Source organism: Crocuta crocuta, unplaced genomic scaffold, assembly GCF_008692635.1.
Source record: "Crocuta crocuta isolate KB4526 unplaced genomic scaffold, BGI_CrCroc_1.0 scaffold3, whole genome shotgun sequence".
NCBI lineage: Eukaryota > Metazoa > Chordata > Mammalia > Carnivora > Hyaenidae > Crocuta > Crocuta crocuta.
Genome location: NW_027529934.1, coordinates 11,589,000 through 11,605,771, shown reverse-complemented (window position 1 = coordinate 11,605,771; position 16,772 = coordinate 11,589,000). Strand labels below are relative to the sequence as shown.

At 39.5% G+C, this 16,772-nt stretch overlaps 1 protein-coding gene across 1 annotated transcript; it reads right to left on the bottom strand.

The window, feature by feature from the left end:
* PRG4 (proteoglycan 4) lies at positions 1-16,550 on the bottom strand. The gene is made up of 12 exons (XM_077763280.1): positions 16,478-16,550; positions 13,781-13,903; positions 12,388-12,507; positions 9,564-9,710; positions 8,759-8,881; positions 4,313-7,279; positions 3,564-3,641; positions 2,623-2,759; positions 2,204-2,360; positions 1,547-1,744; positions 966-1,091; positions 1-195 (listed from the first exon to the last, which is right to left on the bottom strand). Exons 1-12 carry the CDS (start codon positions 16,548-16,550, stop codon positions 98-100), a joined length of 4,347 nt encoding a protein of 1,448 aa, XP_077619406.1. The 3' UTR covers positions 1-97.
* Between the last annotated feature and the right edge of the window lie 222 nt (positions 16,551-16,772).

Genomic DNA, 16,772 nt, shown 5'->3' with positions numbered 1-16,772 from the left:
TTCTCTCAACATTCTTTATTAATAAAATGTGTTTCAGTGTCAGAATTTTTCATTTTTTCTTCATTTTAATTAGTTGATTCTTCTTTTGCTCATGGGTCTAAGGACAGTTGTACCAGACATTGGACAAGGTCCGCCCAGAACGTGTAGTAATGACTCTTGCTGTTCTACTTGGTTCATCGATGTTATAGTATTGATCTAAATAGAAGAGAAATCCTTTTTTAATTAAAAAGAAAACAACACCTGAACTAAAAATAGCTTTTGTTGATTATTACATTCAGAGACAATGTTTGTCAATTTAATATCAGAAATGTTTAGATTGATTTAATTTGAACTTTCTGACAAAAACAGCAGCAGTTGCTTTCCCAGACTGACCTTTCACCATCTTTCCATAAAGTTAGGTTCCACTCTCCTTTTTCAAAGTGAGAATTTGAGAAAAACTAAGTTTAAAAAGTAATTCATTTGTTTTATTCTCTAAAAACATTTTTTGACATCATGTATATAGGTAGAATAATTTAGATTTCCAAATTCTTCTAAGAAAAGTACCCCAGGTAATGTAATAAAATTAATAAAGTTAGTTTCTCAACTTCTTTGATCTGAATTCAGGACTGTGTAATGATGCAAATCACTAATATATTGTGGCACATGAGACCTCCATTAAATACCACAGGCAATAGAAGAAAACACTGTTTTTAGTAGCAGTTTTACTCAAGTAATTGGATGTTTTATATACTAGGCTTTAATCTCATGAAGGATAGTACAGAATTGAATTGTAGCCCATTCAGTTCAATTGAAAATAAAGTGAAAATCTAAACCTTCTCTTCTTCAGAGCAATTAGATTAAGTATAGTTTGACTTCTCACCTTTAGTCACCATTGAATACTTGGTGTTTTTGCTTTAATTATATTCTTATTTCAGAGATTAGAACACGTCTTTAAGAAGGTATTAAGATTTTACTTAATAACTTACCCTTAGAAAAGGCGTAATAATCATAGCCATCAGGTTTTCTGATGTTGGGCAGTGCTATAGCTGAAGTAACCACTTTTGGAAATCCTCTCCACTGTAAACTCATTTTAACTTCATTATGGAGGAAACCTGTAGATTTAAAGATACCAGATTGAAAAGCAATGTACTATAGGAGAGAGCAGCCAGTTAGAGTCAGACAGACCTGGATTTGAATCCCATTTTGGTCACTTAGCACTACTTTGAGTTATTTAACTTAAGTGCCTCAGTTTTTGCCCCCTCTGACATGGTACAAATACCTACATTATAGGAGTCTTCTGAGGTTTACGGATTTGTATGTAATGTTCTTGATAAGTACTTGATAAATGGTATTAATTACAACAAACAAACCTGAATAAACAGGTTTCTTTACTCACACACAAAAAAGTTATTGGTCTGGTCCTCCACTGAGGCAGATTAATGTTTTGCATCAGTAAGATTTAAATTATTAGAGCTATTTAGTCACTACATTCAATAAACTTCATTCTCTAAGAAGCTGTATTACATCTGTTTCATGTGCAAGAATTTGTAACAGTGAGAAACATTACCTTTGTCTGGATAAGAGACTCTGATGGGTGAGTAGTGAATTCTGATGGTGTGTGTTTGGGCAGGTCCTATGGCGCGTTCAAAGCGACGTCTCCTAACCTGTGTCGCTTCTCCGTACACTGAATAATTGATAGCAGGCCTTCTTCCGGTGCACTTTCTGGCAGGTTCCTGTTTATAAATATACTGCTGAACGCCACCACCTATTATGTATTAGAAAACCACATTTAATAATGAAAATTAAGTTTAATCCTCCAAAAAGGTGGAAAAGCGCTTTTATAAGGTAGAGGAAATGATTAAGGTCTTTCATAAAATATGTCCAGACATTAATGACTATTCCAAGAGTATTCTAAAATAATTACTAATTCCTGAAATAGTTGCTGAATGAATAAAACCCAACAAATTGTATAATTACATATTTAGCTTGGTTTGAAAGTAAATGATGACACAGTAAGGACCTAGACATTCAAATGAAATTGTAATTTGCATGCTGAGGGCTCTGAATACTTTCTGTTCTCCATTTTTCATTGAAAATACCTGATTCCAACCATTAAAGATCTTATGACAGTAAACCCAGTAATAAATGAAAATATTGAAAAAAAATTTCCCAGACAAATCAACTCCTAAAAGCTTTGTAATATTGGCAATTATGTAACACATACCTCTCTTGAAAAAATACACAGATTCAGGTCTTTCCTTGTATTTAGCTATGGAGAGAGCCGCCACTATTTTTCCATTTAGTCCTCCAAATCCTTTTACAATTTGTTTGGGATACCCTGCATCTTTTATGTCATTGGTGAAACGCCAATACTGAGAATCCTGATAATTTAACAGAGGAAATGATGTTAACAGCTTTGAAGTAAAAAGGTTGGGGATTCATTCTTGGATTTAAATATAGCGAGAAGGTTTTAACTTCATTAAGTGGATAAATTGGCCTGTAATGTTATCAAATTGTTAACTTTTCAAATTAAAATTTGATGATAGAATAGCTTAATAAAATACGAAGACCCTTCTGAAGTGGATTTACGCTTTTATAATAGCAGCTAGTTGCTGATTTCTCTCAAAAAGATACTTTTCTTACCTTAAAGAAGAAAGTTTTTCCTTCACAGTTGCATCTCGTAAAAACAGTATCAATGGGGGAGGGAATACCCCAAACTTCAGTAATTTTACGAGGTGGAGATGGTGGATTGAATGGACTTAGCATCCAGAAATAATGACCTAAGATTGAAAGTGATATATCAGCCTCCAAGCTAAATGAATCCCAAAAGAAACCAAAATGAAAAAATTTTTAAATAGTTTATCATAAAGAAAAACATAGAATGTGTTAACAAGCATTATATGACAGGTTTAGTCAATACTATAAGGACGAGTATAGAAGTTAGTATTTAAACATTTCTGAGAGATTTCTCAAGTCTGAAGTTCAAGCCTCTGAAATATTTTAGTTTTCCAGTTTCTCTAGAAACTTCTGGCTTTGTGACTTAACAGAAAGGCACCTCTCTCCATTTCTTTACCTTTTAGAATTAAGGAGTTACAGTTCAATGACTGCTAAAATCTCTACTGTGCTAGTCTATGATTTGTTTCCATTCAGATTTAATTAAAATATAAGAGGACTGGACTAGAAGATGGTACAGCAGAGAATTAACAGTAGCTGCTGTTGTGTTGCACTCACAATGTAGCACTGTAGGAAGCATTGCAGTCAAGATGTTATTGTCAAGTAAAATAGAGCAGGTAATACAAATCCTGATGCAATTTCATTTGATAGGAAATCAAAATCTGAATTAACCTTCCAATTCTAACGGAACGAAAAATCTTAGTAGTTATCTGTTTAAGCTCTTTGTTTTGTTTGACTCTCCCAATATGTCTAATTTCGTTTGGTAATTACTCTCAGGTTCTCATAATACTGTGTAAGTTCTTCAATCCGTTTCCCTCCCTCCAGAAAGCTTAACCCAAACTTCCACTCTCCTTTGGTTCTCACACATACTAAGAATGAAGAGCAGAAAAAGAAATACATGCATAGCTCACCTCGAAATACAACTAATGTTCCGTTGCGCAAAGTAGTCAGTCCATCTACTGGCTTACCGTTGCATAAATTAGTCTCATCTAAAACAAATAAAAACTTAAGCCAAGATCAAAGAAAATTCGAGAAGTGTTCATGTTCCTTTCAAATCTTCCCACAGGGTTGTTTCCTGTGGTCAGCTTTTCCTAAGCCTTTGGAGGGGCTTTGTGGGAGGTGCGTGTAGTTTGGAAGTGAAAAAGAAGAGATATATTTCATAACTGTTTACTTAAAGGTGATCACTATTCAAAAAGTAGTATATAAAAATAACGAACTGGAATAAGCCAGGTTACCCATGATCTGCATGTATTAGGTAATTACAGGATGTTTGATCCCAACATGAAAGTCCATTTTTCAGTTGATTGCCCTTTATAATTGGTTTGGAAAGGAATAATATTGCAGGTCTTTGCTTTGTGTTGTACTCTTAAGGGTAAGCACTCCCAATGAAATATTTTTGACATTCTATATACCGTCCCTGCATATAGACACAGATACACTAAATTCCTAGCACACAAGGTTATTGCATGATTTTCCAAAGACCAAATAACCTTACTGTGATTACCCCTCTGCTTACCTACGGAGAAGCTGTAAAACCACAAGTTAACAATTTCAGGGTTCTAGATAATACACTTCAATAGAGTGATACCAACTTGGCATCTGGCCCAGTTAAAATTAAGTTAACATTACCGATTTTAAAAGAGTAACTGATGCTTGTTACCTGAAAGCATGGAGTTGATGGCAATGTCTTGATTGGATCCTCTCACTAAGATATCAGTTCCTGGGATAAATATAGGAGTTAACACAGGGGGCCTGGGGATCATGTGAGGTTTTTCTCCTGCAGCATCTGCATCCTTATTTGGACTTACTTCAACTATTTCTGAGTTAGGTGTTTGGTTGGGGCTGGTGGTAGTTGGGAGTATGGCTTTTGTGGAAGAGGTAGGGTGTAATTTGGGCACTGTCACTGTAGTCATCTTCGGGGGAGTTGGTGTAGTCTTTGGTTTTCTCCGTTTAGGTATCGTGTTTGGCTTTTTGGTGGAAGTGGGTTTTTTGGGGGCTTTGGTTGGCTTTTTGGGTTTAGGAGTTGACACTTTAGGATTAGAAGCTCTATCTTTCGGCGCAGCCGTGGTTTCTTCGGGTTTGTTCACAGTCTCTTCAGATGTAGTTGTCTTTTTTGTTGTAGTCCTTACTTTGGGTGCAAGGGTTGTTGCTTGAGGAGTACTTTTGGACGATGTGGTCGATGTTACTTGTGCGGCTGTTCCTGTTTTGGACTCAGAGGTCTTTTCTTCTGTTGGAGTTGCTGTAGGTACAGCAGCTGTAATTCCAGGTGTCATAGGTATGTCTTTTTCTGTTGTTTTGTCTGTAGCTGTTGTAGCCATTTCGGGTTTGGTCACTCCAGGAGCCTTGGTTACAGGTATAACAGGTTCTTTGGGATGGTTTTCAAGAGCCTTTGGTGTGGGTTCTGCTGCAAACTCAGGAGTTGATTCAGCAGGGTTCTTGGGAGTAGTGGGAGGCTCCATGGTGGTTGTCGTAGAGCCCTCTGAGTTGGATGGAGCAGCTGTCTCAAAAGAAGCTTGAGTGGGCTCCTTGGGGAGTTCGGGGATGGGTTCCTTGGTGGTGGTGGGTGCAGGCTCCTTGGGGCCTGTGGGTGCCAGCTCCTTAGGAGTGCTGGGAGCAGGTTCCTTGGGGGCTATGGGTTCAGGCTCCTTGGGAACAGTGAGTGCAGGCTCCTTGGGAATGGTAGGTGCAGGCTCATTGGGAGTGGTAGGTACAGGCTCCTTGGGGGCCATGGGTGCAGGCACCTTGGGGGCTGTGGGTGCAGGCTCTTTGGGAGTGGTGAGTACAGGCTCCTTGGGGGCCATGGGTGCAGGCACCTTGGGGGCCGTGGGTGCAGGCTCCTTGGGAGTGGTGGGTACAGGCTCCTTGGTGGTAGTGGGTACAGGCTCCTTGGGGGCCATGGGTACAGGTTCTTTGGGAGTGGTGGGTACAGGCTCCTTGGGAGCCATGGGTGCAATCTCCTTAGGGACGGTGGGTGAAGGCTCTGTGGGGGCCGTGGGTGCAGGCTCCTTGGGAGTGGTGGGTGAAGGCTCTGTGGGGGCCATGGGTGCAGGTTCCTTGGGGGCCGTCGGTGCAGGCACCTTGGGGGTCGTAGGTGCAGGCTCCTTGGGGGCCGTGGGTGCAGGTTCTTTGGGAGTGGTGGGTGCAGTCTCCTTGGGGGCCATGGGTGCAGGCTCCTTGGGAGTGGTGGGTGGAGGCTCTGTGGGGGCCATGGGTTCAGGTTCCTTCGGGGCTGTGGGTGCAGGCACCTCGGGGATCGTAGGTGCAGGCTCCTTGGGGGCCGTGGGTGCAGGTTCCTTGGGAGTGGTCGGTGTAGGTTCCTTGGGGATCGTAGGTGCAGGCTCCTTGGGGGCCGTGGGTGCAGGTTCCTTGGGAGTGGTCGGTGTAGGTTCCTTGGGGGTCGTAGGTGCAGGCTCCTTGGGGGCCGTGGGTGCAGGCTCCTTGGGAGTGGTGGGTGAAGGCTCCTTGGGAGTGGTGGGTGAAGACTCTGTGGGGGCCATGGGTTCAGGTTCCTTCGGGGCTGTGGGTGCAGGCTCCTTGGGGGCCGTGGGTGCAGGCTCCTTGGGAGTGGTGGGTGAAGGCTCCGTGGGGGCCATGGGTGCAGGTTCCTTGGGAGTGGTCGGTGTAGGTTCCTTGGGGGTCGTAGGTGCAGTCTCCTTGGGGGCTGTGGGTGCAGGCTCCTTGGGAGTGGTGGGTGAAGGCTCCGTGGGGGCCATGGGTGCAGGTTCCTTGGGGGCCGTCGGTGCAGGCACCTTGGGGGTCGTAGGTGCAGGCTCCTTGGGGGCCGTGGGTGCAGGTTCCTTGGGAGTCGTGGGTGCAGGCTCCTTGGGGGCCGTGGGTGCAGGCTCCTTGGGGGCCGTGGGTGCAGCTTCCTTGGGAGTCATAGGTGCAGGCTCCTTGGGGGCCGTGGGTGCAGGTTCCTTGGGGGTAGAGGGTGCAAGCTCCTTTGGAGTGGTGGGTACAGGCTCTGTGGGGTCCATGGGTGTAGGCTTTTTGGTGGTAGTGGATTCAGGCTCCTTAGGAGTGGTGGGAGCAGGCTTCTTGGGGGTGGTGGGAGCAGTATCCGTGGGGACCATGGGTGTAGGCTCCTTGGGAGTGGTGGGAGCAGGCTTCTTGGGGGTAGTGGGTGTAGGCTCTTTGGTGGTGGGAGCAGGCTTCTTGGGGGTAGTGGGAACAGGTTTCTTGGTGGTGGTAGGAGTAGGGGATTTGGTTGTAGTTTCAGCTTTGGCTGTAGGTTTAGCAGGAGCTTTGGATGTGGGTACAAAATCTTTAGCAGATATTTTCTCTGTACTTCGTGTCTCTTTAGCTGAAGCAGTCTTCTCTTTGTCTCTACCTGAAGTCTGTTTATTTGTTAAAGAAGTCTCTTTAGTTTCAACTGCTGTCTCCTTACTGGTTGTTGAAGATGTCTCTTTAGATGCATCAGAATTAGGTGGAAGACTGGGTTTAGGATTTATTGGTTTGATTGTTGTAATCTTGGGAGATGCGGTAACTCTATTGCTTTGGGTGGTAGGAATGTGAGGAGTTGGGGTGAGCTTGACATCACCATCGTCCAGTCCGCTTCCATCTTCATCTACTGGTGGTTCAGGGGTAGGTTTCTTTTTAGGAGTTCTTTCCTTCTTGTTCTCTTTTACTAGAAAAAAAAAAAATACACATTTTAAATTTTTGAATAGTTTTCTTTTTAATAGTGACCTAAAGAGCTCATTCTTGTCAACTAGCTATGTTGATAGCTGATCAACTGCCTTATCTGTGGACAAGTTGCTAACCTGTAATATGTCTATTAATTTGTTGTAAAATGGGAAATGATGAACTTATCTGATTGGGCTGTTTTAGGGAATTGATGAGAAGGGGTGAAAAGTACAAGTAAAACTCTATACAATTAACATATAGAAACAAGTGGCAACTTTGAAATCACCAACATGATCAACTACACGAATTCATCTCTTTATATTAATGTTCTTTGCCTCTCACTTCCTCCACTCCTCTTCACACTGCTTAGTGCCCACTCTTCCTCTTGGAAACATAGTTCCAACATCTTAACAATTCACTGTACTAATTGACCTCAGAAGCCTCTACAACTATACCCCAGGAACCTGTTCCAATCACCCCAGTGGCCCCTACTAAGGTCTGTTTCCATACACATGGCTGTTAGCTGCTCTCTTCCCTCTGCCCGCCTAAACTCATCAGCCCAGGGGATTCAGAGAGGGGATTAGGATGCCATGGCAGCCAAAGGCTCTGTTGAGCAGGATTCTAGCAGCTCCCCCATAGATGAATTTCAGAGCCCAAAGAGCACATCAAGAGCTCATCACTGAGATGGGTTCCACTTAGCCAACATGTATTGCACTTGTGTGGAAGACTCTGGATGATTCAAAAAGACTATTTGGCTATTCTGCCAGAGTAAAGGCTTCAGGAGAAATAACAACCACCCAGGAAATAGAGTTCTTCAAAACTCCAGTATCCAAAATTCAGTATTTCCTGGAGAAAGAGAATATGTTTATTTCAGGAAATAACAAAAAAAAAGAACAAAAGGAATCTTTTTTTAGGAGGTAATAGCCTACTCTGTGGGACAGTCTCTACTGCAAAAAAAAAAAAAATCAGCCAGATATGACATATAATTTATTATAAAAATAATAAAAAAGCTGTAAAATGTGGGTAATTATATTGCCTTTCCCAGAGATGTGTATGAGGCTTTAATGGATTAAGGTTTTAAAACACACACTTAAAGCAGCATATAAATGATTGCAAAATAAAATAAGGAAAAATAAAAACACAAGGAACATAGATGAAGAAAGATAAGAAAGAAAAATGGTATCAAGTAGACAGGAATTAAAATAAAAAACCATAAATAATCATCTCCAGTGCCATCCTGTGTTTCCAGAGCTGCTGCTATAGCATCTTCTTATCCTTTGCTTTAAGAGTGCTTTCTTAGCTGCTTTGCACTAGTGTCCTATAGGATGTTCTCATTAGTGTCTTCTAAAATAATTTTTACAAATCTATACATGCCCCAAGTATTGAAATGTCCTCAAACCATTCTATCAACACGCATTGCTTTTAGATAATTATTTTTTAATACGGCATTGATATAGTCTTTGATCTTTATCAATGCTCAAACCTTTGGGATTCTTCTTTAATTCTTTATTAGCAGCTGAATTTTTGGAAGACTTGACTTTCCGAATAGTTGAAGAGGAAGAGGAAGAGGAGGAAGAAGACTCTTGATTTTCAGAAACAGAATGTTCTATAAATCAAATAAAAAGGTTGATCACACCAACTGCAATTTAAAGCAAAAAAATGCCAGTCCAAATACAACAAGAAGTGCTTTTGACTGATCTACAAATGTCCGTGTTCTGCTTTTTAATTTATCGGTAATATAATCAACTGCTTTTTAAATTTGTCAGCTAAAAGCAAGGTAGCTGGTCCAGAGTCTCGCGGGTTTTGGGGGACTAGCTGGTGCGGACTACAGCTTTCTCACAGCCCTGGAGCTCGGGAGGCGGGAATGCTTCTTACCGGTGTTAAGAATGTATTTCAGAAGTCTCAAAAAAATAAATAAATAAAATAAAATAAAAGCAAGGTAGCTAAGCTTATTACAGATACTAGTAATATATATTACCTTCTCTCACTTTCCCCATATCTCACAGAAGCTAATTATTCTGCAGAAGATCTGGTCTTTTTTTCCCAATGAGATTTGTCTTCTGATTACTGTAACCTACACCCATGCTGGGGTCAGTTGTAAGAGAAATAAATATCTGAGGGCTTATAATTTGGGTTAAACTTTGACTTAAAACACATTTTTTTAAAAAAGTGTAATGAGCCTTTCATAATTCATATGATTCCCTTATTCTATAAAGAGTCTTTTCAAAGTAGTTCACCTATAGCTTAGTCCATCTCAAAACCTTTTATTACATCTGCCATCTTCCTACCTTCTGTTATTTCCTCTGATTCTATAACTTTCTTAGTCTTCTTCTTGTTTGGTGATTTGGGTGAACGTTTGGTTGTTGATTTGATGGTTTGAGATGCTCCTGGAGGTGGAGGTGCAGTCTTTGAAGATGGTGATGGGGGATTATGCACTGAGGCCAAGCAAGACAAGTCAGTTAACATCTTGTTGACATTCATCAGCAACTCTTAACTGTGAAAGGCACAGATGCATCTGGCTTCAAGAATAAAGGCTTGTGAAAACCAGTGTAGGCAGGCTCTTAGCCTAACACTAATTACTGCAAAGTGATTCATTCTGAGGACACGTTGCTATAAAATACAGGTTCTCAAATTGTTATACGTTATGATCAGGGGCAAAGGCTCAGGAGTCAGAAAACCTGAATTCCAGTCGTAGCCCTGCAAGGCTCTACCCTTGTGACCTTGCGCAAATGAGCTAACCTTTCTTGAATTTTGTTTTCTGGTCTGCAAATTGAGATATTTATTATAGATAATTTCTGAACGTATTTCCCTGCACCTAGATGGCTCAGTCAGTTGAGTGTCTGACTCTTGGGTTTAACTCAGAGCATGATCCCAGGGTCACAGGATCAAGCCGTGCATCAGGCTCCACACTGAGCATGGAGCCTGCTTAAGATTCTCCCAATATTTCTCTCTCTCTCTCAAGGAAAAAATAAAAATAAATGACTCAATCAACCCCTTTCCTTATGCCAATCTTCTATGATGGTAGAAATAATTACTGCATGTGACTGACAGGTATTTGTGCTCTTGAGAAGAGAAATATAGTAAGTACATTTGTCCTGTTTTCATATTCATTTAAATAAAATGATGCCAATCCACTTTTCTTCTTTCTAATTATAAAAGATGTGCATGAATATTTAGTCTTGTAAAAAGTTCACACCTATCATATGTTTGCATGTATAGGAGGNAAAAAAAAAAAAATTAAATTAAATTAAAAAAAGCTCACACCTTCACATTATGCTTTTCTTAAAATGTGTCGCCCTTCCCCAAGTTAAACAACTGTTAACGGTTTGGTATGTATTTTTGAAACCTTTTCTTATCCATCCTCCTACCCTTTCTGTTTCTAGAAGAGAAGACAAGGGATATGTTTTGATCATTAGGAACTAGAAGAAAAGGAGAGGGACTTCTGAAAGATAGGAAAGCGGAGAACAGTGGAGATGCTTTGGGGAGAGGGAGCTGAGATAAATCCTGCTACTCTGACTACACATCCCGGAACTCTTGCCTATGCAGTCTCCCAAGAGCTGTTGGCCACACACCTTCCTCTGTCTTTCCCCAAACAGCTCACTTGGAGAAACAGCTCTGCCATGTACTAGCTTGTTGGAATCCAAAGAACTTCTTGGACTGTTTTCTCACCCACATTTCTTCAGTTCTTGAAAGGCTATGATTTTGAGATGTATAGACGCCTACCAGCTGTATCTATAGCAATCCCAAAACAACTAAGGTGTGTCATAAGACAGTTTGGTTGTTATCTGCAAAAAAATGAAGTATTCAAGCTCTGGGTGGTTCCATTATTTTCAGATGAGACCCTGACTATCTGTGAATTCTGTAACTGAAGCATGACCTTTATCAATTTTGTTGTTGTTGAGTTCTACTTAAATCTCAGGTAATCTGACCCAGCACCTAGTAGCATAAAGCATGGTCTTCAACATGTTTTTTCAACACTCATCACTACCCGACATCCCTTCCCACTCACCTTCCACCCAAAATAAATTCGTACGTTTTTTGTCTCACATCCAAAACCATTATCAGGGCAATTAGTAAACATGTATCCTTTATCATGGGTCCTTCTGAAAGCTTCAGGAACCCTACACTCTGAATTTTTGATTATGTGGGTGTTGTCTCCATCATTTTTGGACTGCTTTCCAATGAAAACATTGACAGTTAAGAAATATCCATCAACTATGCTGATTAACATTTTTTTACGCTATTTCTCCACTGTTCAAAAGAAGCAGGACGTACAGTCTTGTTTAAATAAAATGATAAGATTACGCAAGCAATGCTTATTTTCACTTTTACCTCCATAAATGTTGTTGTTTCAACAAAGTAGAACTTAAGAATAAACATTTGGTAAAGAAAGGAATTCATTATTTAAGTATTTTTTAAATTGTTTTGGAAAATTTGAAGAGGTTTATTATACTCTCAGATTACCTCTCCAGGACGTGTAACCAGAGAAGAGGATTTTAAAATGGAACTCTATCCCTTTTTATTGACTCTATCACACACAGGGATTTAGATAGAGACAACCATGGACTCCAGAGATGGAAGGGGACATGCAACAGACAAATAACAAATTCTTGGTAGGTTTGCCTATAAATGTAGTGTCTTTAATCAAACCCCTAGTTGTACTAGTTTATAGAGGCTGAAGGTGTCATTTTGTCCTTCAACATACACTCAAAAACTCTGAAGCCAAAAGCACAGCTAACTCAAAGGACGACTGACTTTGTGGGGTCAACGCCATTAGGATGAGACAAGAAATCTTGGAGTGAGGTGGTTACTGTTAATTTCACCTGAAATGGAACCACACCTGAGGAAAAGTATGCACACTCGGCCCCTATCTTCTCTATTCCTCAACCACTGATCTCTGGGCACACCTGGAGACTGGTGGAGCCAGGAAGTGCTGTTGGAAGAGGCTTTCCATCATTAAGTCATACTGATGAAGCAAATTAATATGAAATGGCTTGTGTTAGTAAAACCAGGTCCTTAGATGGAGTGCGTATTGGACATTATCAGCAAAGCTAAAATAGGTGCATAGATTTGGCTGTTCTGAGAGGCGCTGATTGGTACCATGATGCTTACCTTTTCCACAAAACTCCTCATAATCGGAACAGCACTTGCCATACTTCTTACATTCCGAGTCACAGTCACACTCCCTCCCTCTTGCAAAGGACTCGAAGCAGCGGCCTTTACAGGAAAGCTCTATCCAGAGCAAAACGAAGCATTATAGATTATTGATGATGCAGCCACACCCATGTACCGATAGCCATTTCCCACCTTATAGCTATCTCAAGTTCCCAAAGTGCATTTCTGAGTCTCTTATTTGGAATTTGGAAAAGACATGGTTTTCTAAGTGGAGAAGTCAAGAAAGAAATATGGTGCCTCAGAGAAGCTTCTCTTGCCTCTCAAGACTTTAAGAGACACCCCAGTGCTGTCTGAGTCATTTCACGTATGGACAATGGAAAAGTGGGAACCCTTCATATGAAATCCCCCCATCCTCTTCACCTCACACCATGGATTTGTAATAGATATTTATTAAATTAACATTCAGATCCTACAACAATATTCCAAAGAGCTGGCTTACTATAGATGGGTCACTGTTAGGCTCAAAAATCATTTATGACACAGAGATGTTATTATGACAAACTGAGCAACATGTAGCATTGAAAGATTTCAGCCTAATCCCATGACATGGATTATACCTACTCATTTCAAAATAAGCCATGGTTAGAGGCACAATAACTTTACCAAAGCCTATTTGAAATTATAACCTTCAACAACACATACCTCTACAGCAATGTATTCATCAACTTTACGTACAAATTCTAAAGTAAACATAACTTTGAACCACTTTTAATTATAATTTTCATAAGTTGGATGTGAAATGCCCCTGTGTTACCAAAATGAGCTAAAATGCATCAAGTGAAATACCATTCATCATTTAAAATTCAGACCCTTTGGGTTTTAACTGAAATTCCTCATTAGATACTAATGCTTTGTACTTAAAGTGATTTTTTCATATAATTTAGAAACATATTCATATCAAAAAGTCAAACAGTAGATAAGACTATTTTATATCCATAGATTCTTTCGATGAAGCTTTTGAAGGACGCCATCACTAAGCAGTTATATCTCTGGTTGGTAAGTGAATATTACTAATTACTACTTACTTAAGGACTCCTGAGTCACAGTATTCTCTATTTAAAACAAGATCTTTTACTTGGGACTAGTCAATAACCTTGTACACCTGACAGAGTTCCAAGCGCCCCTCCTCCACCCTTCCCCAAGAGTCACAAGCTTTGACACCATCCTTAGGTACAGCACACTGCAACATTTATGCAAGGAAGGGAAAGGCATTTAAGCAAAAAGAAGTGCAGTAGTGTGGAAACAGCACTGGAAGGGGCTGGAAGGGGCTGCACGGGGACTCACAGAACAGTGTTGCTTGACAGGGGAGATACTGGCTGTCAGGACTTACCCACAGTGCAGACTTTCTTGAAATCAGGGCAGCACTCCATGTAGTGTTGACAGTTATAATCACAGTTGCAGATGGCATCTCTAGAATACCCTTCCCCACATCTCCCTGCACAGCTTGGTAAATCTAAAATTATACAATACTAGGGTGAACATGGCCAAACCACTTTACAGAAAGGAAGACGTCTAATGAGGACAGAGCCGTTTGGTCAGGGAGAATTTTATCAATTAAAAGGTTGGGAATGATGATTGGCAATGGGTCCAGGTGATCTTTGCCTTATGTCTTAGGTGACCTTGATCATGCCACTTCATTCTTCACCAGACTGAGAAGATAAATACACTTCCGAAAACCAGGCAAAGTTAATGGCCTTTCATTAATTTTGATATTCTGGCAGTAGAGGGGTTGGGGGAGAGCGAGGCTGCCGCTAAAATGATGACTAGTTGACATTTACTGAGCATCTCAGTATCTCTGTGTGGGGCAGTCATATGTTATCTCTAATGTTTATGAAAATGCTACCAGGAGAGTATGAGTAGCCCCCTTTGGGAGATAAAACCGCTGAAACACAGAGATTTTAATAACGATGGCTCAAGGATACCCAGCTAGTTAATGGTTCCAGGATATATGTATTACAGATAAATTGTATTACCTATAATACCTCTAATAAATATGTATTACCTTTAGTTACCTACAATACCTATAATAAATATATATTACCTATAAATTATTCACATTGGCCCCTTTCATTCTCCGAAGTATCCTGATTTGGATAATAAGTTAGATGGTCATCTACAATTTGAACTCTGATATATCTGAATCTAAAGCTGACATTTTCCCACCCAATCACATTGCCTCTCTTCCCTCATGTTGAGTTTAAAACAAGCTGGTTAGGCTAGCAAAAACTTCCCTAGGCTTCCTTCTCCTTTTATTGGTGAGGATAACCAGTTCTTTAAATGTTGAGGAAGTGAGATGTTTACAACCACAGCTACAGAGAATACAAAATAAATAACTGTTCAAATAGCATCTGGGCATGAATATAAAGGTCACAGTTATTCTAGGTGAAACAAAACAAAAATGCAAACAAAAGCATGGCTATCCTCATATATATTTTTAAAAATCATTTGGAAAACACCTTCCTGAGAGATAACCACGAAAATGCAACAATCGAATCTGTCTCTGGAATAGAAATGGGCAGGTGCAATGTCCTAAATCCATAGAGAGACGTTGAAACACACTGAAAAAAATCTCAAAATAATGACTCCAGGAAACTGAAAGTCTTCACATGCAAAGAAAATAGTTAATATTAGGACAATTTTCACGACCTTTTGCGTACATATGTGCACAATACATACAAAAATGCATATATAGTGTATGTATATAAATACATATATTATATATAAGGGAAAAAGAGAATAAGTTGAGAAGGCGAGAAAAGCAGACAGCACAACATTAAAGTCTATTCTTTCCTAGTTAGCAGATGTCTGAATAAGGAAATAAATTATCTTTATAGGAAAAGTTTATTTTCATAGACTAAATTATTATTCTACTATTACCACTGTTATTTTAACGCTAATTTTAAATTCATTCATTTAAAGGAAAGTAAAACTGTTTTTGGAAAACAATTGATCTTATTCCAGAGGAAAGGTAGGTTAGGGAACGCTCTCAGTGTTGCGAGCCTTATAATGTGATCACGAGATAGCAGGGGAGTCTGGAGAGGGTAGGGACCATGATGCCTTTTTAAATGTTCACATTTGATTCCATGTGTTTTTCCATCTTATCTAAGTGATTCTGAAACTATGTCCATGGCAGGCAGTTATCTCTCACCCTTAAGTTTATGAGAATTTTAACTACTTTCCTGGAAATGTCTATTTTATAAATGTAATTTCACCATAACAATCATGCACCTTGATTTTTCTTCTCTCAGGTTTTGCTTATCAAAAAAAAAAAAAAAAAAAGGAAAGGAAAATCCAGTGTTTGGTATTATTGTCATTTGTCATTAAACAATTTTGATCGCATTCTAGAGACTTTTGCTAAGGTGATTACATTGGATATATCTGAACGTTCTCTGCATGTAAATGACATGCATGTAAATCTTCATCCAGGACTGATTGTTTTTAGAAGACTGTGAATAGTTCAATATTATAGTACAAGATGACATTCACACAAGTACAAGTCCATTCCTGGACAGAGCACTTTCTAGATTAATCCAAGGCCATTTAAAATCACAGTCAATGCTCACTGTACCATGATACCTAGTTCTACATGATGCCAAAATAAGTTATCAAAAATTTATTTGATGTAAAAGACTCATTACATTTATTGTAAACACGTAAACAAAAGTTACATGCCATTTAAACATTGTTCTTTTCAGTTCATCCGATGATACTCTATCACACTAGCACAGTTTTTTCCTGTGTCTGTGGGTTTTGTTTTTTTTTTTTTACTCTTGGAATCACCATAAAAACAAGTACAAAAATTAGTCTATAGAAAAGCTCCAAACTTGAAAGGTTTTCTAAGACATGAGAAGAAGTAAGAATTCCAAAATGCTTAGAAATATGTTACATATGCTTTATATAAATTATACTATAGATTAAACTCAAACAAATGTATGTTTTTAGATATCTATTTCTTTTGTTGTCATACTAGTCAAAACGGAACGATTAGCTACAGTTGTTAAATAAGTCTTTTTGATGGTTATGATACCTTGAGAAGAAACTTGCTGAATCAAGAAAACAGAAAGCAGCAGCAAGTACATGGGAAGTATTTTCCACTCCATGTCTGTTTCCAGGTACTGAGACCTCACTGAAAAGAAAAGAAAAGAAAAACATCAGAAAACTGCTCTTTATTCTCACCACTAATTTAAGCCCATGTTACTTACAGTGTTTCAGTAACTTTTAAAATTCGATTTCATGATAAAACCACCCCACTCTTGAAACAAGACTTTTAAAGATAACCAGCCTTAAGGCTATTGTAAATATGTCACCATTAGAGTTAATCT

What these genes read in the sequence shown, in the direction of transcription:
- PRG4 (XM_077763280.1), bottom strand. Translation starts at nt 16,550, where the DNA reads ATGGAGTGGAAAATACTTCCCATGTACTTGCTGCTGCTTTCTGTTTTC. An exon ending in CATCAACTCCATGCTTTCAG is followed by an intron (nt 3,642 to 4,312) that starts GTAACAAGCATC and finishes TATTTGTTTTAG; the next exon opens with ATGAGACTAATTTATGCAAC. An exon ending in TGTGTATTTTTTCAAGAGAG is followed by an intron (nt 1,745 to 2,203) that starts GTATGTGTTACA and finishes AATACATAATAG; the next exon opens with GTGGTGGCGTTCAGCAGTAT.